Source organism: Protopterus annectens, chromosome 13.part0 (assembly GCF_019279795.1).
Source record: "Protopterus annectens isolate FY-2018-M chromosome 13.part0, PAN1.0, whole genome shotgun sequence".
Lineage (NCBI taxonomy): Eukaryota > Metazoa > Chordata > Ceratodontiformes > Protopteridae > Protopterus > Protopterus annectens.
Window position 1 is genome coordinate 1,174,431,378 of NC_056747.1, and position 21,828 is coordinate 1,174,453,205.

At 44.6% G+C, this 21,828-nt stretch overlaps 1 protein-coding gene across 1 annotated transcript in view; it reads left to right on the forward strand.

The window, feature by feature from the left end:
* DHX8 (DEAH-box helicase 8) overlaps positions 1-21,828 on the forward strand; it is a 959,075-nt gene that overhangs the window by 835,460 nt on the left and 101,787 nt on the right. Inside the window, exon 22 of the mRNA XM_044055176.1 lies at positions 14,375-14,554. Coding sequence (XP_043911111.1) covers positions 14,375-14,554 — 180 coding nt within the window. The remainder of the gene's footprint in view (positions 1-14,374; positions 14,555-21,828) is intronic.

Genomic DNA, 21,828 nt, shown 5'->3' on the forward strand with positions numbered 1-21,828 from the left:
GCTTGCATTACGGCAACTTCTTCCCATGCTGGGCAAGGAGTCTTGGCTGGTAACATTGGACCTCAAGGAGGCATACCTGCATGTCCCTATCAGACAAGATTGCAGAAGATACCTCAGATTTCTTGCAGGTTCAACCCATTACCAATTCTCTGCATTGCCCTTTGGCTTATCTATTGCACCCAGAGTGTTTACGAAATGCGTGGCATCAGTAATTGCCTTCTGCAGACAGCGGGGAATCCAAATCTACCCATATCTGGACGACTGCCTGATCCAAGCAGACAGAAAGGACCTTCTATTGCAACATCTGGCGTTTGTAATAAAACTGTTAAACTGCCTGGGGTACACAGTGAACAAAAAGAAATCAAAACTAATACCTTCTCAACAGATAACTTTCCTGGGTGCCAGCTTAAATACAACAACCCAGATGGCCTACCTCACGCCAGACAAACAAGGGCAACTGTCTCAATACTACAACAAAATGGCAACTTTAACCAGGCTAACTGCGAGGAAAATCCTGCAGGCTCTGGGGTTCATGGCATCTTGCATCCTACTAATACCATTTGCAAAGCTGCATATGAGGAAACTACAATGGTACCTAAAAAAACTTATGGTCTCAGCACAGCCACAGCTTGGAAACAATTATACCACTCATTCCATGCCTTCAAAAGGAATTTTGTGGTGGGCTCAAGCATGCCAAAGAAACACAGGTCTTCCTTTCTGTTTACCACAAGCAACTCAAATCATCACAACAGACGCCTCAGACTACGCCTGGGGAGCACACATGGCAGGTCAGTGTATTCAGAGAAAATGGTCCCAAAAGAGATGCACCTACACATCAACCAAAAGGAGATGCTAGCCGTACAAAATGCTCTTATGACCTTCAAAGACCTACTGCATCCAGGCCAGCTATTAATAAGGACAGACAACACCACAGTCTTGTGGTACATAAACAAACAGGGGGGAACGCATTCATACCCCCTGTGCAGGCAAGCCATGACCCTGTGGAACACAGCACTGGAATTACAAATTCAACTACAGGCACAATTCCTGCCTGGGAAGGAAAACACACTGGCAGACAACTTAAGCAGAAATATGAAAGACCCACACGAATGGAAGTTGCATCCTCAAGTCTTCTCAAAAATAACTCAGGCATGGGGACAGCCAGACATAGATCTATTTGCTACACACAGAAATTACCAGTTGGAAAAATTCTGCTCAAGGACCTATCATCCACAGGCCTGGAAAGTGGATGCACTCTCTTTCAATTGGACAACATTGACAGTCTATGCCTTCCCGCCTCTACCTCTACTGGCCAAAGTCCTATTAAAAACCAGAGCAGAGAGGCCACAAATGATTCTCATTGCTCCAGACTGGCCACGACAGCACTGGTATCCTCTCCTAAAAAGCCTGTCACACTCACCACCATGGATCCTTCCTCAAGTTCCTCTTCTGTTGTCCCAGCACAACTACAAGACCCTTCACAGCCAGCTCAGAACTCTAAATCTAGCTGCATGGAGAATTCCTTAATTTACCAACAAACTCTCCTCTCCAAGGAGGTACAGGATGTCATCTTGGAGGCCAGGAGACCCTCTACTAGAAAAACATACTCCGCCAAATGGAAACGTTTTTGTTCCTGGAATCAAGCAAAGGGTCAGAATCCTCGGGTAATAAATATACCTCAGATTTTACAGTACCTAACTGAGATGTTAAACAGTGGCCTCTCCTTCTCTTCCATCAAGATACACGCTTCAAGCCATTTCAGCACAATACAATACGGATCCTCCTTTATTCTCACATCCTCTATTAAGGCAGTTCCTCAGAGGGGAAAAAAATATAAAACCCCCACGGAAACCACCAACTCCAGCTTGGGACCTCAACTTCATATTGGAGAAGCTGACACTGCCTCCTTTTGAGCCGGCATCTTCAGCAGAGCTACAATACCTGTCATGGAAAACAGCCTTCCTTCTGGCTATTACCTCAGCACGCAAGGTTTCGGAGCTACAGGCCCTCATGGCTGTGCAACCATTCATCATTTTCCATCAGGACAGGGTTTCCTTACGAACCAACCCTACCTTCATGCCAAAGGTAGTATCCAATGTGGCTTTGAATCAGTCTATTCATTTACCTACCTTTTATCCAAATCCACAGAACAAAGGAGAGAGACTACTACATTCCTTGGACATTCACAGGCAACTGCGTTATTACTTGGACAGAACAAAGTCATTCAGAAAATCTGAGCAGCTCTTTGTGTCCTATGCCACAGGTGCTCAAGGAAAGGCTATTTCCAAACAGACTATTTCTAAATGGATAGCCCACTGCATTCGCTTTTGTTATTCATTTCATGGAAAATCAGTGCCTGTATGCATCAGATCCCTCTCCACCAGGGCTACAGCTACCTCAGCAGCTTTCCTCATTTTGGAAGCAGCTACTTGGAGTTCAGTGCACACTTTCCCCAGGCACTACCACCTTCCACTATACTCAAAATCTAGAGCGGGCTTTGCCACAGCAGTCCTGCAGGGCATTCTAGCCCCTCCTAATTCCGCTTAGTACCAGCCACCCTTACTTAGCTTTGGGATTCTACCCAAGTGTGATGACTGCAGCTGTATGCACGATGAACATAGTACAGTTTTGTACCTACCATAAATGTAGATGTTCGAGTGCTCATACAGCTGCAGTCCAGGTTACCCTCTCTCCATCCCCTCTTAGCACAGGACGTATGACAAACACCTTTACATACAACCTATTTGTGGTATTCCTTTATGGTGTATTTGCTTGCACCTACTGTTTTGCTTTACCTACTTATGTATGTTTGCATGACATCATGTTTTGCCTTCCTTTCTGGGGGCACCTGACATCTGGGGCAAGAAAAACTGAAGAAAATGGCTTCGGCTGCCTCTTTTATACCCCTGCCGCACTGATGTCAGGGAAGAAGCGACAACAACTGACGCCGGACCTAGACTTTGGAATTCGGCCGACCGAGGACCCGCCTGGCGGCAGTATAACCCAAGTGTGATGACTGCAGCTGTATGAGCACTCGGGTACAAAACTGTACTTTTCCCATCCACTTGTCAAGATTTCTTTTGAAGAGTGTTAATGAGGAGCTCTGCCTAATGTAGATTGGGATCTTGTTTCAAAGCATGGGAAGTCTGTGGGACAGGAATCTTTCCCCTCCAGCACGTCCTATTTATTGCTGTGATAAGGTTTAGATCCCTAGAGCATGTGGCTCGCAGGGATAAGGTTTTCTTTAGGTGGAGCATGTCCATCAAGTCTAGGTTGGACATGGCCCTGTATGTCAGGCAGAGATCACCTCTGAGTAGGAGGTATGCAACCGAGTACAGCTGTAATTTCTTCATTCGAGCTGCATAGGGCATCTGTTTGAGGCCAGTGATCCTCTTGGTGAGGTACTTCTGTGGTCTTTCCAGCTGTTGCATGTGTCTTGTAAGGTACATCCCAAATGAGGCGTTGTACTCTATGATGGGTTTGATGAGTGATGATTAGAGGGGCACAATGACCTCTTTTGATCTGGATGCGAACCCTTTTGTGATTAGGTGGGCCACGTAGAAGGATTTTCTAACCACTTTGGCAATGTGATTATCAAAGGTGAGATTACTATCTACTTGGGTCCCCAGATCTCTTATTACGTCTTTCGTATTTAGGGGACTACCACCTATGTGGTAGCTTGTGGGTACTTTGTTTTTTGCAAAGGGGATGACTATGCACTTTTTGGCATTTAGCTTGAGGATGATGTTCAAAGGCTAGATTGCTACATGTGTGTCCCCCTAAGTCCCTGACTACTGGGTCAACTCTAAGGGGTGTGTTGTCAATATGATAGTTACCAGGGATGGATGACTTCCCAAAGGATACTACTATGCATTTCTTGGCGTTTAGTTTTAGTCCATGGCTCTGCCACCAGTTGTTTGTCTGTGCCGTCCCCTCCTGGAGAACATTTGTGTCAGTGTGAGATTCAGTTATAGCTCCTAATTTGCAGTCGTCTGCAAATTTAGCCAACCAGAGACCACTGACATTGGCTTTGACTTCTGAGAAGTAAATGCTAAAAAGGAGCTGACCAAGAACTGATCCCTGAGGGATTCCACTTGGCTTCTTTGTAGAGGTTGACTCCCCAATTCTAATTTCCTGGGTCCTGCCTGTGAGCCAGTTGGCTATCCACTGGGTGACATACAGGTTTGTACCTAACCTCTTGAGTTTGTCAACAATTCCCAACTCGGGTATTGTGTCAAGTGCCTTGGCCAAGTCAAGGTAGGCAGTGGGAACAATTTTGCCCCTTGTCCATTGCTTTGTTGTATCAGGTTCTCCTGTTCAAAACATATTGACATCTTTTGCTGACATGAAGAAGGCTATTGTTGACTTAACCTAATCCAGAGGTCAGATCCTGTTTGCCTCTATACTTTCCTGAGACACACAGGCTACCAAGCATTCCTTGAGATGCTCATATGATGTTGCTCATGCAGTGTCTTGGACTGCAACATCTGAATCCGTCTTGCACAGATCTGCATTGTTACAAACCCAAAGTTTACCAGCTGTCAAATCTGAAATTCTCAGTGCCTGCCTAGATAGAGGATGTTCATCGTGTTACACTGCTGCAGTCATTACACATGGGTTATCCTGCCGTCAGGCGGTCCCGCAGTCGGCCAGAGTTCCAAAGTCTTGGTCCGATGTCGGTTGCTGTCGCTTCTTCCCTGGCGTCAGTGCGCCAGGGGTATATAAGATGCATCTGACGCCATTTTCTTCAGTCTTTCTTGCTGCGCGGTGCCCGAAGCAAAAGCATTTCGCAAGTGCCGGTCGGCCGACTCCTGAGATTTTCGAAGTCGAATTTCAGATCTTCGATAAAGCTAAGTACCCCGTTGGGGAAACTTTTTTCTTGCCTCAGACCGATGTCAGAAAAAGTTAATTGTATTTCTTGTGGGAAGCAAATACCTCATAAGGACTTCCACTCTTACTGTATTCCATGCCTAGGCCCTGATCACAACGCCACTCGTTGTTGGTTTTGTGCTAGATTTAACAAACGCACTATAAAACAACGTTTTGATTTTGCTTTTGCTTTGCACTACTTTGGCCGAAGGTTCAATTATACAATGCCGTCGGAACAACCGACGACCGCAATTCTTAAAAAACGCAAAGACAAGGATAAAGACAGGCATCCGAGGTCAAAAACTAACGACGAAGCCTCTTCTAGGCCAGTCGCCGGTTCTCAGTGAGGCGCTTTCGCAGCCCCTGACACCCGCTACCTCAGAGCCACAGGCCGCCCCCGACTCCCACGTGGAGGCAACTAGGCCTCTGGAAACCCAAGGTATACTAGGCCTCTGGAAACCCAAGGTATTGGGCCTACAGAAACTAATCCCTCAGATGGGTCTGGAGCCGCTGAACAGGCATCGGCTTCTGAGGGTATTTTCAGACCTTCACAACTTACCATTAAAGCAACAGCCAAGACAAAAACACCATTAAAGACAAAGAAGCAAGTACAGCATTCTCCTGGACAGTCCTCCATGCTTAAGAAACAGATGCTCAAAATGGCCGAAGACCTCATTACTCTAATCAGGGGTTCCCATCCCCCTCCTGAGAAAAGGCCTAGGCAGGATACAGACTATGATTCCTCTGATCAGGTTTCCATTTCCTCTGATTCCTCTTTAGACCAGAGATACTCTCTACCCCCCTATGAGGACTCTGATGTTGAAGAATCTATCCCTTCAGCCTCTCCTCCTGAGGATTACTCTTTTGGGGAAACTTTACATACCATGAGGGAGCATTTCCATTGGGAAAGTCAGGATTATTCAGAATCCAAGAAAAGGCTCAGGGACTTCCTTTTATTGCCTCAGCAGAGGCCCCTGGCTATTCCGCCTGTGTTAGATATTGTGGATGATGTGTTCTCTGAATCCAGCTTATCTCCTGATTCTTTGCCCCCTGCACCAGCCAAGCCAGATAGGTATTATAGAGTCCCTGACTCTCACAAGTTTCTTTATAAAAACCCTTCTGCTGACCCAGAAACCATTTCCCAGGGTCCCAAAGGGGTTAAGGCTTCCATTGCAAAAAATCCAGTCCCCTCCGACACAGATTCTAGAGCATTGGATAGATGGGGGAAGAAAGTTTACACTTCTGCAACATTAGCAGTAAGGGCTTTAAATTGCCAGTCTCACATGCTTAAGTACCAACAATATTTAATGGCTCAGTTAAAACTGAAAATGCTTGCAAGCACAGAAGCTCCTGACTATAAAGAAATGCAGGATTTATTGCATGCAGTGGAACAGGTGGGAAAACATACTCTGCAGTGTGGTTTTGATTCTTTAGAGGCCTCTTGTAGAGCCGCAGTTACAGGTTCTGTAATTCGAAGACATGCTTGGTTAAAAGAACAGAGTTTACCTGATCATGTTAAGGCAAAATTATTTGGATGCTCCTTTACAGCATGATACCTTGTTTGGTGTTAAAGCAGAAGAGGTGTTAAAGAAAATGGAGTATAAAGCTAAATCTATGCAAACAGTCAAAGATTTCTTACAGGTACAGCCACCTCGATTTAGCAGAAATTGACCTACAAAGAATTGGTCCTTTCCAGTGTCAGACAGGCCACAGAGAGGCAGATACAGACACCCAAGAGGCAGATCTCAGCCCCAAGGCTCTAACAGACGATGGCAGTGGGGTACCTCAACCCCAAAAGGAGGTGAGGACAAGTCTCAACCTTACAGGAAACAGTCTCAATGATGTCCTCCTTCGTATGCCAAACACTTCCCTTTTGGCAGCCCCCTTAGGGGGAAAACTAGCACTTTTTTCTCAAAACTGGCAAACAATCACCCAAGACAAATGGGTTTGAAATATTGTGTCTCAAGGTTACAGGTTCCACTTTCACACTTTACCAAGGCTAAAAGGAATGCCAAACCTGCCACAAAATCAATGGGCAGAGGCTCAAAAACAAATTTCTGCCCTCATGGACATGAGAGCTATTCAAAAAGTACCACAGCAGGAACAAGAACAAGGATTTTACTCCAGACTCTTCCTGGTCCCCAGAAAGGACAAAGCCTGGAGACCCATACTAGACCTTTCAACTTTAAATACTTACCTGGATGTTCCGAAATTCAAGATGTTGACACTACAGCAGCTTCTTCCCATGCTGGTCAAGAAGGCTTGGCTGGTTACTTTGGACCTCAAAGAGGCATACCTGCATGTCCCTATCAGACAAGATTGCATAAGATACCTGAGATTCAAAGCTGGTACAATGCACTACCATTTCTCTGCACTGCCCTTTGGCTTATCTCCTGCGCCCAGGGTCTTTACAAAGTGCCTGGCACCAGTAATTGCATTTTGCAGACAAAAAGGAATTCAAATATATCCATACTTGGACGACTGCCTCATTCAAGCAGAGAGAAAGGACATTCTTCTGAAGCATATGGCATTTGTAAAAAGGTTGCTAATTTCTCTAGGGTACACAGTAAACGAAAAGAAGTCAAAACTAGTGCCCTCACAACCGATAATATTCCTGGGTGCCAGCTTAAATACAACGGCCCAGATGGCTTATCTCACGCCAGACAAACAAGGACAACTGACTCAATATTTTCAATTACTGGCAAAAAAGTCCCATCTCCCTGCAAGAAAAATTCTGCAGGCCCTGGGATTCATGGCATCCTGCATACTACTAATTCCATATGCCAGACTGCATATGAGGAAATTACAGTGGTACCTAAAAAGTGTTTGGACTCAACACTCTCACAGTTTAGAAGCAGTAATACCAATAATTCCCTGCCTACAAACAGGAGTTTCGATGGTGGGCACAGGCATGTCACCTCAACAAGGGTCAGCCTTTCACTCCACCCACAGCCAGGCAGAATCTAACAGATGCTTCGGATTACGCCTGGGGAGTGCACATGGCAGGAAAATGTATTCAGAGCAGGTGGACCACAGACCAAATGCATCTACACATCAGTCAAAAAGAGATGTTGGCTATTCAAAATGCTCTAACAGCTTTCAAGGACCTTCTGCATCCAGGACAATTGTTATTAAAGACGGACAACACCACAGTAATGTGGTACATAAACAAGCAAGGGGGCACTCATTCTTATCCCCTATGCAGGCAAGCTATGACCTTGTGGAACACAGCTCTAACGTATCAAGTTCATCTGCAAGCACAATTCCTGCCAGGAAAGAAAAATACTCTGGCAGACGATCTAAGCAGAAGTATCATGGACCTTCACGAATGGAAATTGAATCCACAAATCTTCAGCATGGTAACGCAAAAATGGGGATGCCCAGGCATAGATCTTTTTGCCTCCCCACTGAATTGCCAACTACAAAAATTCTGCACAAGGACTTAACACACACAAGCATGGAAAGTGGATACTCTTTCGTTCAGCTGGAAAAGCCTAAAAGTTATGCCTTCCCACGACTGCCTCTCCTTACAAAGGTACTCCTAAAAGCCAGACAAGAAAAAACACAGATGATCCTGATTGCTCCCGACTGGCCACGCCAGCACTGGTACCCAATTTTAAAGAACTTAGCTCAAGGCCCACCATGGATTTTGCCTCAAATTTCACACCTTCTGACTCAGCAAAACAATCAGATCCTGCACGGTCAGCTCAAAACCCTAAACCTGGCTGCATGGCAGATTCATTAGTCAAACAGGCAACACCTCTCTCTAAAGCTGTTATGGATGTCATTTTGGAGGCCAGGTGGCCTAGCACTAGGAAATCTTATTCAGAAAAATGGAAGAGATTCTGTGCCTGGAACCAGGCTCAAAGCCTTGACCCTCTTGTCCCAAACAGATTTTACAATACTTAACTGAGATGCTGGACAAAGGCCTATCCTTCTCATCAATTAAGATCCACGCCTCTGCCATTTCAGCACATTACAACACGGATCCTCCTTTATTCTCTCATCCCTTGCTAAAGCAGTACCTCAGATGGGCTAAAAGCATAAGACCACCCCGCAGAGCACCAGCACCAACTTGGGACCTCAATTTTGTTTTGGAAAAACTGACCCTGCCACCTTTTGAGCCAGTCAATACAGCCGATCTAAAATTTTTATCATGGAAAACAGCTCTGCTCCTGGCAGTAACTTCAGCACGAAGAGCCTCAGAGCTACAGGCATTAATGGCAGTGGAACCTTTTATAATTTTTCATCAGGACAGGGTTTCTTTAAGAACAAACCCTACCTTTATGCCAAAGGTGGTATCTAGTGTGGCTCTTAACCAAACCATCCATTTGCCAACTTTTTATCCAAACCACCAGAATAAAGGGGAGAAACTTCTGCACTCTTTGAACATACACAGGCAGCTATGTTTTTACTTGTACAAAACAAAAGCTTTCAGGAAAACTGAGCAACTGTTTGTAGCATATGCTGCAGGATCACAGGGCAAGGCTATCTCAAAGCAGACTTATTTCCAAATGGATGGGACACTGTATTCGTTATTGCTACACACAGCATGGAAAATCAGTCCCCAATAACATTAGGCCACATTCTACCAGAGCAACAGCCACTTCAACAGCTTTTGTCAGAGGAGTACCAACCAAGAAAATTTTAGAGGCTGCAACTTGGAGTTCAGTGCACACCTTTACCAAGCATTACCACGTGCCTCTTTACTCTAAATCCAGAGCAGGATTTGCCACTGCAGTTCTGCAGGGCCTCGTAGCCAATCCTAACTCTTTATAGACCAGCCACCCAACCTTAGCTTTTGGATTCTACCCAAGTGTAATGACTGCAGCAGTGTAACACGAACATAGTACAGTTTTGTACCTACCGTAAATGTAGATGTTCGAGTGTTCACACTGCTGCAGTCCAGGTTGCCCTCCCTCCATACCCTCTGTCCTAGCTGGACTTATCTGTACCTTTCTATCCTATATAACCTTTGTGGTGTATTTGCTTGTAACTGAAGGTATTGTTTTTATTTTGTATATATGTTTTATCAGAAATATGTATTGCCTACCTTCTTGGGGGCACCTGACATCTGGGGCAAGAAAAACTGAAGAAAATGGCATTGGATGCATCTTATATACTCCTGGCGCACTGACGTCAGGGACGAAGTGACAGCAACCGACGCCGGACCAAGACTTTGGAACTCTGGCCAACTGCGGGACCGCCTGATGGCAGGATAACTCAAGTGTAATGACTGCAGCAGTGTGAACACTCGAACATCTGCATTTATGGTAGGTACAAAACTGTACTTTGTCCCTAGTACCAAACTGTTAGGTGCCATCATTGATGACAAGTTAACTTTTGACTTTCGCATCTACAGCAACAAAAAAAAAAAAACAGCAAAAGCTAGGTGCCCTTTACAGGCAGAACTACTTTCTTAGCCACTCTGCTAAAATAGCCCTGGCCTTATCCTTCCTGCTTCCAACTCTTCTATATGGCGCTCCCATCCTCACCAATCTACAGTCCAACTTAAAATCAAAACTAGGCTCTTGCTATAACGAAGTTGCTAAATTTGCCACAAATGCAAAATTTTCCACCCACCACTGCTCCTCATCAGCTAAATTGGCTAGAACCCCTCACCATCTCACTTACCTACAATTAACTACAGCACACAAAATAATCTACCGACCTGAATCCTGCCCTTTGTTGTCCTCCATACTGATCATGTACCATCCTAATTGCCACCTCAGGTCTGAAAACAGAATGCTACTGCCAGTCAATAAACGCAAGCTCTCAGCTGACCAAATGTACTGTCATAACGTCTCTAAGTTATGTAATAATCTCCCTCCATCACTCAGAAATATCAGCAATTCTGTCGCATTCAAAAAATCCCTCAAACTACATCTCTCCTCTCACTGGCTATGCTCCTGCACCCCAGCAACTTACTGCAACACCTGATTTCTCTATCTGGAATCTCAACTTTAACCATTCAAACTACAAACTTCTCCTCTCCTTCTCTCTACTATACAGACTCCTTTGCTGCCAACTCATTGTGACGCTTCCTCCTCTAGCCCTTCTGTCATCCTCCTATTCCCCCAAGTCATTTCTCCTCTGCTAAGTATACTACAGGCTATATATATATATATATATATATATATATATATATATATATATATATATATATATATGGAATGTATGCCATCTGTACTTTATATTTGCACCTTGACTGTAAACATTATCACTGCTGTTGCTATTAATTCTATTTTTTTTTTCTTTGATACTGTTCAACATACCTAGTTCACTTTATGTATTAATGTGAAGCTTTTCTCCCTGAGCCTCCACTGACAATGGGTTCTTTCTAGGTCCAGTGGACTTTCCCAGTTAACAAATGCAATAAATAAATAAATAAATGTTTGAGTAGATCAGTTTTGCAGTACCTGCTCCCACCCACCTACTCCTGTATCTGCTGGACCCCACCCACCTGGCTGGGGTTTGGGCAGGTATTCATAATCTGGCATCATCTCTTCTACTTCTTGTCCTTCCTTGGTTCACTGCTCTTTCTCGGCTCTAAAACTTAGACAACTTGAAGGGTTGTGTTGTCCTTAGGCATCAGACTGACTTACCTGAAGATGGCACTGATGGAAAACCCTCTTATACCCTGACGTTGGTCCTTGGGTGTCCATTGACTGGGGATGATGCAAAGGCTCTGGGAATTGGGATGGTTACAAGCTCCTCCATGGCAGGAAGACCCAAGAATCAGTACTGCCACACTTATCTACTCGAACATGTACAGTTATTGTAAATGTGACACAACTGTACTTTTTCTTCCGGGTGTTCATGATATTGTAAATGTGAAAGCTGTTGCTCAGGACTTTGTCATTTGAGGTTTTATAGATGAGGCAGAGGTCACTCCTAAGGAGTCTGTATAAGGCAGAGGAAAGATGTAGAACTTGAAGGTGCTCTGCATTGTCTTAGAGTCTTTCATGCTGAGTCACATGTAAGACAAAAGGGCTACTGTATTCAGTTGTGGGCCTAGGAAAGGAAAAGTAGTGTGGAAAGATAATGTCCTTGTTCCTTTTAGAAATGCATGTAGTTGTCACCTGGGGTAAATGGAAGGTTTTCTTAAAAATCAAAGGGAAACTCATTCTCAGCAAATGTACCCTGCTCTCTAACTATATCTTTTGCCAGGTGTACCATTAATGTGGTAGGAACAAGAGTGCTCTGGTTTGCCAAAGGGTATGATGATGCACTTTTTGGCATTTAATTGAGACTGTAATGGGGTTTGTGCATGCTAGTCCTTCTTGTAGAATCTAGGAGTCCCCAGGGGCATTGCGGATGATGGGTCCAAGCTTTTACAGTCATCTGAAAACTTAGTGTGCCTAAGGCCCTTGACACCAGCTTTGATGTCAGGGAAGTAAAGGCCAAACAGGAGTGTGCTCCAATCCAAGTCCCGTGGGACTGTGCTAGTTATGAGCCTTTTTATTTTGCTGGGTTCTGTGTTTGAGCCAGTTTGCTATCATTTAGTTAATATAAAGGTTTACATTTAGTTACATAAATTTATCTGCGATACCTGAATGAGGAATGGTATCAAGTGTTTTGGCTAGATTAAGGTAAGCTGTGTATACCACCTTGGTTTCATCCAAGACAATGTTCATTTTTTTTCAGAGATGTCAAAGAAGACAGTCAAGTTTAGCAGCCAGGATCTACTTTCACAATCCCAAACTGATTTGGGTCAAATGACCTTAGGCTGCTATTGTCTTTGTTTAGGCGGGTACGTAATGATGTTTACCATTGTCTTGCAAATGAGGCTTATGGGGCACTGGTCACCAGGATCTATGGTCGGACCTCCCTTGCTTAGGGGAATGTCTGTTGCAGTCAGTAAGATGGTGCTTCATACTGGCAAGGCAGTACCTTAGCAGATTGTTGGGCCGTACTGAGCTACTGCTTTTTCACCTTCAAGACAGCCTTTAGGACTCAATGAGTGGTAAAGTTTGGGAGTGGACAAGGGGTTAAGCATGTACTGGCTAGGTGGAGGTTAGGGGAGATGTCAAGGGATCAGCAATTCAATCAACTCTGGTAACAGCAAACACAGCAGGCAACCCATGCTTGGCTCTGTGAGGCCATAATAGTAGATGTTTGAGTAGAAGGTCACCACTACAGTTCAGGGTCCTACTATCTGTCCCCCAGCTTCTGCTACCTGATCTCCATGCAAGTCTGTCTCGTGCACTGTATAATATCTTAATAGATTATGTAACCAGTCTCTCTTCTATGTTGGGGCCCTTCTCAGTACTGCACCAGTTTTAAATAAGGAGGCAGCACAGCTAAAGTGTTTAGGGACTGTATGTAGAGAGGACTATGGTCCAGAGGTGCCCTTAGCCAGAGTAGTCTTCAGGACACTTTTCACTCAGAAAAGAACTAAATAGTGATATGAGCCGCTCATCCTTTTAATATGTACATTGCACTGATTTTTTTGGGGGGTGGGGGGGAGCTCAGCTTTTGGGAAATGCCAAAAAAAAAAAAAAAACCTCTGGAAGACAAACCAGAAAGGTGTACATCTGACTTCAGTAGTTTCCCTTCGATACTGCAGTGGTAGTCTCCTACCTGAACATGTGCTGCTATGATGAGTATAAACACTTGGCACTTTTTACACTGCAGAAATACATTACACTAGAGTGTAGTGCTCCAGGTCTTTATGATATAGTGACCATACTGAACCGTATTTTAGAATTCAATCACATGTATATAACAGGTGTTTATTGCCCTACATCCAGCACTTACAAATCTGCCCTTTAAGTAGATACATTCTTGTTTTTTTTTTGCCATGACAATCTTACAGTAGTCATGCTAGAGTTTTTATTGTATTTACTCAGCTTTTTATGCTGCTTCAGTCTCTGTTGATTATAACTAGACTTCACATACTCAGTTTCACTCTCTGACCTCTGGTTGTGGCATCACATTTGGCAGAAAAATAGAATATTTGTATCCATTGTGATAGGTGGCACAATGGATAGCATTGTTGCCTCACAGCAAAGAGGTTCTCCGGTTTGATTCTTGGTTGGGGTGCCTTCTCTACAGAGTCTGCAGGTCCTCCCTCTGTTTGCATGGGTTCCTCCAGGTGCTCCGGTTTTCTCCTACATTCCAAAGTCATGCAGTAGGTGGATTGGATACTCTGAATTAGACACAGATGTGAGTGTATACGTGACTGTATGGTGTGAAAGAGCTACCGTGGCAGAGCTTAGCCACCTGTTGGTGTAAACTTTGGCTCTAGGTGAATGTCACTGTTGAAGTGACACCTCGACTGCATGTGCAAAAATGGGAAAAAGGGGTTGTGGATGGACAGATGGATGGTATCTGTTGTGAACAGCTGAGATGTGCTGTTGTTTTCTAGTAAGCATTTTCTTTTCATTTTAATTTATGTTGTATAGAAACTGTTGGATTCCAATGTATTTGAAATGTTTTGTTTGACCTAGAGTAATAGAGATGTATGTGCAGATGTTATAATCTTTACTGTTTCGTTGTGCAGGCATAAACTGGATGTAGTTTCCTGTGGGAAAGCAACTGTGCGTGTCCAGAAGGCTATTTGCAGTGGATTCTTCCGTAATGCAGCTAAGAAGGACCCTCAAGAGGGATATAGGACACTCATTGATCAGCAAGTGGTTTACATTCATCCTTCTAGTGCACTCTTCAACAGACAGCCTGAATGGTAAGGCATTACACTGCAGCTGCTAACATGGGTTTAGTGGAAGTATATGAAAAAGATACAGGTCTGCCTACATTTACCTCAAAATGTCCTAGTTTTAAAGTTACATTTTATTCTTGTGTATGAGCTGCAGTGAAAGCACCTCCTTTAATGTTGCCTCTTGCTCTCACATGGCACGAGAGGTTGTTTTATAAGTTCAGTGTCGACTTGTGTTGCTTGCCTAGGAACTGAGGCTCAGGGATGCAGTGGCTGTTGAAGCAGATGGGCCTGTGATTCTGTAAGACTTACTGTTGGTGTAAGTGACTTGTAGTGTAAGCCTTCAGTTAGTAATTCTGGGCTTTTTTGCCACCAGCATAGGTCTCAACTTCTTCATTCAAAAGTCAGGGACTGAGCCAAACATAATGGGGGGGCAAAGCCCCCAAATCAGGAACAGTTTTTAAATATTTCTATGAAATTGCAGTATGTAGTATTACTGACTGACACTAATCCTCTGATTTACTAGAAAATCAAAATGTTTACAAGGTACAGGGCAAAAATATGAGGCAAAAAAGTATATAAGCCTAACAAAAGAGCTGGTCAAAACCTCTACTCTTATACCATTGCAAAACTATGGAATACTTTGCCGTGCAATATCAGATGTTCTTCGTGTTTCACGGTTACAGTCATCACATTTGGGTTATCCTGCCTGCAGGTAGCCCTCAGTCGGCCCAAATACCAGAGTCTTAGGATTTCTGCATCGGATGCTGTCACTTCTTCCATGATGTCGGTGGTATAAAACAGCAGCCTACGCCATTACATCAGTCTTTCTTGCCGAGGAGGAGCCTGAAGCAGTTCGCAAGTGCCGGTCGGCCGCTACCTGAAATTTTCATTTTTGAGTTTGTAATCCTGAAGTCTTCTAAAGCTAAGTACCCTGTTGGGATCCTTTTTTCTTGCTCTAACCGATGTCAGAAAAAGTTAAGTTGTCTTGCCTGTGGAAAGCAAATACCTCACAGAGATTTTCATTCTTACTGCATCATCTGTTTAGGCCCAGACCACAACGTCCCTCTCTGTCTGTTTTGTGCCTTGTTTAACACCCGAACCATTCGTCGTCGGGCTATCTTTGTCGCTAAATTCTTTCGCTGTCGTTGTCTGTATTCCGAAATGGCTTTGATAAGCCATCCGACTACCGATCTTCCGAAAAACGTAAAGATAAAGACAGAGAGGGACCGCATAGGTCCAAAACTGCCGATGACGCTTCTGTTAAGCTAGTCGCCAGTCCACTGGTACTCAGTGAGGCACTTTTGCAGCTCCTGATGCCCACTTCTGCAGATTCGCAGGCCTCTGCTGACACCCATTCGGAGTCCGATATGCCGTGAGATGCTTCTTCGAGTATGGAACCTGTGGATTTCTCTACCTTGGATGGGTCTGGAGCCGCTGTGCAGGCACCAGCCTTCTGAGGGTGCATTCTGAACTACTGATGTTTGAATTAAACAGACAACTTCGTTTTTAGCTAAAACTGCCCGAGTTTCTGAGGCCCAGAGTATGCACTACGCCTAGAAAACCGATGACCAAAACGCATGTTCAAGCTCTCATGCCACAAAAACAAATGCTTAGAATGGCTGAAGACCTTATTAAACTAATTAGGGGAAGCCAGCCTTCCCCTGCTAAGAGACAAAGAATTGAGTTTCCTTCTGATTCTACGTTCCAGGAGTCCGTTGACACTGACCCTTCTTCTTATCAGGACATGCCCTTATCAACCTATGAGGATTCAGATGCAGAGGAATCCATTCCCTCTGCCTCCCCTCAAGAGGATTTTTCTTTTGGTGAAACCTTGCATACTTTGAGCATTTCCTCTGGGAATGCCAAGACTACCGTCAGTCCAAAAAGAGACTCAGAGAATTTTTAGAGCTGCCTCAGCACAGGCCTCTAGCTATACCCCCCTGTCCTGGATGTTGTAGATGATGTTTTAATGGAATCCATTCTTACTCCAGATACTTTACCCCCCGGCACCTAAGAAATCTGACAGATACTGCAGAGTACCTGATTCCCACAAATTTCTCTTCAAGAATCCTACTGCAGATCCAGAGACCATTTCCTAGGGACATAAAGGTATTAAGGCTACTGTAGCCAAAAATCCTACCCCTTCAAACAGGGATTCCAGAGCTTTAGACAGATAAGGTAAGAAGGTATATATACATCTGCAACTCTTGCCATCAGGGCATTGAATTGCCAGTTTCACATGTTGAAGTACCAGCAGCATATTATGGAACTAATTAAACAAAATATGGTGTTACTTCCAGATTGTGCAGAAAATAAAGACTTACAAGAGCTAATGCATTCTGCAAACCAAGTTAGTAAGCACACTTTGCAGTGTGGCTTTGATGTCCTAGAAGCATCTTGCAGAGCTGCAGTCATTGGGTCTGTACTGAGAAGGCATGCTTGGCTTAAGGAACAAACCTTGCCAGATCATGTCAAATCCAAATTACTAGACGCTCCTTTAAATAAGGACCGTTTATTTGGCACCAAAGCACAAGAGGTTCTTAAAAAGATGGAAGAAAAAGCCAGATCTATGCAAACTGTTAAAGAATTCTTACAAGTGCAACCACCTAGATTCAGTAGGCATTGGCCTTCAAAAAACAGGTCCTGTCCAGCCCCTCCCAGGCCTTTTCAGACCAAACCCAGGGGAAACAGGCCACCCAGACTACAGTCTCAGGGTATGCAGAGATCTAAACAATAGGGTGCCCCCACCTCAAAAACAGGGAGTGGTAAGCCGCCCCCTTATGGAAAAGGTTCACAATGACTTTTCAAATATATTTTCCAGCCCTGCCCAATTGCTTGTGCCCCTTGGTGGAAAACTTGCCCTCATGCAAAAAACTGGATGTCTATTACTCAGAAGAGATGGGTCCTAAACATTGTATCTCAGGGGTACAGATTCTACTTCCATACACTGGCAACCCCAAGTGGGTTTCCAGACCTTCCTCCAAACCAGCGGACAGAGGCTCAAAAGCTCAATATCAGAGCTATTCAACCTATTCCAGTAGAACAAAGGGGGCAGGATTTCTACTCCAGACTTCTCCTGGTGCCCAGAAAAGACAGCTCTTGGGGCCCAATCCTGGCTCTGTCAACTCTCAACCTTTCTGGTGATCCCAAAATTCAAGATGCTTGCCCTGCAACAGCTTCTCCCTATGCTAGCCAAGGATGCATGGTTAGTCACACTAGACTTAAAAGAAGCTTATCTGCACATCCCCATAAGGGAGTCATGCAGAAAATATCTACACTTCAAGGCAGGCTCTATGCACTGTCAGTTCTCTGCACTTCCCTTTGGCTTATCTACTGTGCCCAGAGTATTCACAAAGTGCCTGGCTCCAGCCATTGCATACTACAGGCAGAGAAATATCCAAAATTTCCCCTACTTGGACGACTACCTGATTCAGGCGGACAGTCAGGAATTGCTACTTCAGCACCTGGCATTTGTAAAAAGTCTTCTCACTTCATTGAGGTACACCATCAATGAAAAGAAATCACAACTGGTGCCCAGTCAAAAATTGTATTCCTTGGAGCAAGCTTGGACACGACTTCCCAGATGGCATTTCTCACTTCAGAAAAACAGGTCTGTCTGACAAATTACTTCAAACAAATGGCCACTAGAACCCAGCTATTTGCAAGGAAAATACTGCAAGCCCTAGAGTTCGTGGCCTCATGTATTCTGCTAATTCCATATGCAAGACTGCATTTGAGGAAACGTCAATGGTACTTAAAAAAAAGTCTTTGGTGCCAGCATTCTCAGGACCTGAAAACTGTTATTCCAATCATACTGTGTCTAAGGGCAGATTTCCTTTGGTGGGCAGAAGCATGCAACCACAACAAGGGGCTGCTTTTCACTCAACCCCTCGCCGTCCAAACCCTGACAACAGACGCATCAGGCTATGCATGGGGGGCTCACATGGCAGGCAGGTGCATTCAGGGCCACTGGACACCAGCCCATATTATCCTGCACATCAATCAAAAAGAGATGCTAGCTGTACGGAATGCTCTGACAGCCTTCAAATACCTAATCCTTCCAGGACAACTGCTTATAAAAACAGACCACACCACAGATGTTCTTCATTCCACATTGCTGCAGTCCTAACCATTGGGTAGTCCGCTGTCCAGTCGGCCCGAATACCAAAGTATATGGCTGACGTCGGTCAAGGCGCATTAGACTGATGTCAGGACGTCAGGGTACTAATGCGCATGACCGACGTCATATCCTCAGTCTTTTTTGCCGCATGGTCCGATGCAGAAGCAGTTTTGCGAGTGCAGGTTGGCGTTCTGAAATTTTCTGAAGTCGGAGTTTCAGACCGAATCAAAGTTGGCTAAGTACCCGTTGGGAACATTTTGGTTTTTTCTTGCCTCAGTATTTAACCGGATGTCAGAAAAAGTGAATAACTGTATTTCTTGTGGGAAACAGATACCTCATAGGGATTACCATACTTTGTGTATACCTTGTTTAGGGCCTGAGCACGACGTTGTTGGATGCCGCTCTTGTGCTAGATTTAACAAACGCACGATTAAGAGAAGGTTAGACTGTGCCAGGTTAGTGTTTGGGAAGCGTTGTAATTATAAAATGCCGTCGGATGCTCCAACGCCCGCTTCGTCCAAAAAGCGCAAGGACAAAGCAGCAAAGCCTAGGGTTGAAGAACCGGCAGTCCCGGACGTCGGTTCTTTAGAAGGCTCAGTGGAGCCAGAAGTCTTGCCAGGAGTTTCTGTGGAGTCTCAGGCAGAGACTTTACTGTTACAGGATGTGCCCTCTCAGGAAGTAGGCCAGGCTGAGGGGGCTTCTCAGGTAACTGTTCTTCCCTCTCTTCCTAAGGTAGTTAGAGCCTCTCCTTCTGTTTCCAAGACTTCTTTGAGAGGTAGGCCAAGTTTAGCTTCAGTGGGGGCTTCTCCTAGCACTTCAGGTTCTGTGCCTAAGAAACATATGCTTAAAATGGCAGAGGATTTGATTACTATGATCAGAGGTTCTATGCCCCCTCCTGATAAGAGGCCTAGGGTGGAGCCTGAGTTTGAGAGTTTTGAACAGTGTTCAGAGGCTTCTGAGTCTTCGGCTGAAGACTTGCAGGAGTTTCCTCATTATTCTGATTCTGATGTGGATGATTCCACTCTTTCAGCTTCTCCTCCTGAGGATTTTTCATTTTCAGAGACTCTGCATTCCATGAGGGAGCATTTTAAATGGGAAGGCCAAGATTTCTCTGATTCCAGGAAGAGGCTTAGGGAATTTTTGTTATTAGCCCAGCATAGGCCCTTAGCTATACCTCCTGTGTTGAATGTGGTGGAAGATGTTTTTGCAGAGGCTTCCCTGAACCCTGATTCTTTGCTTCCTGCCCCTGTTAAACCTGATAGGTACTATAGGGTGCCTGAAGCTCATAAGTATCTTTTTAAGAGTCCTAGGGCAGACCCAGAAATTGTTTCTCAGGGGCCTAAGGGTGTTAAGGCCTCGGTTGTTAAAAATCCTGTTCCCTCTGATAAAGAGGCAAGGGCTTTGGATAGATGGGGAAAGAAAGTGTATACTTCTTCCACTTTAGCCATGAGGCGTTGAATTGTCAGTTTCACATGCTAAAATATCAAAATTACCTCCTTTCACAATTGAAATCTAAGGTGGATGCTCTGGCGGAAGGTATTGAGTGTAAAGAGTTGCTGGATTTAGTTCATGTGTCTGAACAAGTGGGTAAGCATTCTTTGCAATGTGGTTTTGATGCTGTGCAGGCCTCCTCGAGGGTGGCTGCCACTGGTTCTGTTCTTCGCAGGCACGCTTGGTTGAGGGATCAGAATTTAGCTGAGCATGTTAAGACAAGGATTTTGGATGCTCCTTTACAGTCTGATGTGTTGTTTGGTTCGCCTGTTGAAGCAGTTTTAAAGAAAATGGAGGACAAGGCTAAATCTATGCAGACTGTTAAAGATTTTTTGCAGGTGCAGCCTCCAAAGTTTAGCAGAAATTGGCCTACTAAGGGATGGACATATCCTGCTTATGATTCCCAGTCTAGGGGTAGGTCTAGACGTGGTAGGGGCAGAGCTCAAGGTTCTTTTAGGCCTAGAACAGAGAGTTCTCCTGCTCAGACTTCTGGTGAGGGCAGGGGTCAGTCCTTTCGTAAACAGACCCAATGACCTGCCTTTTCAGCTGCCAGTTCATTCTCGTCTGGCAGCTCCTTTGGGAGGAAGACTGTCTCTTTACAAAGAAAATTGGGATTTAATTACTCAAGACAGATGGGTTTTGGATATCATTCACCACGGTTACAGGTTTTATTTCCATACCTTGCCCCCTTTCAAAGGCATGCCAGACGTTCCTCCTCCACAAAGGAAAGAGGCTCACAAGCAAATTTCTCTGTTACTCCAATTAGGGGCCATTCAGCCAGTCCCTGTACCAGAAAGGGGCCTAGGATTTTATTCTCGCCTGTTCCTAGTACCAAAGAAGGGGAACACGTGGAGACCAATTTTGGATTTATCTATCCTCAACACTTATCTGGACATTCCCAAGTTCAAAATGTTGACGTTACAACAGCTTTTACCTCTGCTGGGCAAAGATCACTGGATGGTAACTTTAGATCTCAAGGAAGCTTACCTTCATGTGCCTATAAGACTAAGTTGCAGAAAGTATCTGCGTTTTCGAGCTGGAAATTCTCATTATCAGTTCTCTGCATTGCCCTTTGGCTTATCTACTGCGCCCAGAGTATTCACAAAAGTTCTGGCTCCAGTGATAGCTTACTTCAGGCTAAGAGGAATTCAAATCTATCCTTATTTGGACGTCTGCCTAATTCTGGCTCAAGAAAAGGAAGACCTTCTACAGCATTTGGAATATGTCATAGCAGTGCTAAGATGCCTAGGGTATTCTGTGAACGAAATAAAGTCCAGTCTAGTACCCTCTCAAGACATGTGCTTTCTGGGTGTGAGACTGAATACAGCAGCCCAGATGGCCTTTTTAACCCCGGACAAACAAAAGAATCTTTCCAGTTACTTCCATCACTTATCTCTTCAGTCCGGGCTGACTGCAAGGACAGTCCTTCAAGCCTTAGGGTTCATGGCATCTTGTATTCTGGTGCTTCCCAATGCCAAACTGCATATGAGGAAGCTGCAATGGTATCTCAAAAATGTATGGACACAGCACTGCCAGGATTTGGACACTGTCATTCAAATAATACCTTGCCTTCAAAAAGAATTTTTGTGGTGGGCTCAGGAATGTCACCTAAACAAGGGACTCTCTGTGACCCGGCCAGAGGCGAGTCAGATTTTAACAACAGATGCCTCGGACATTGCTTGGGGAG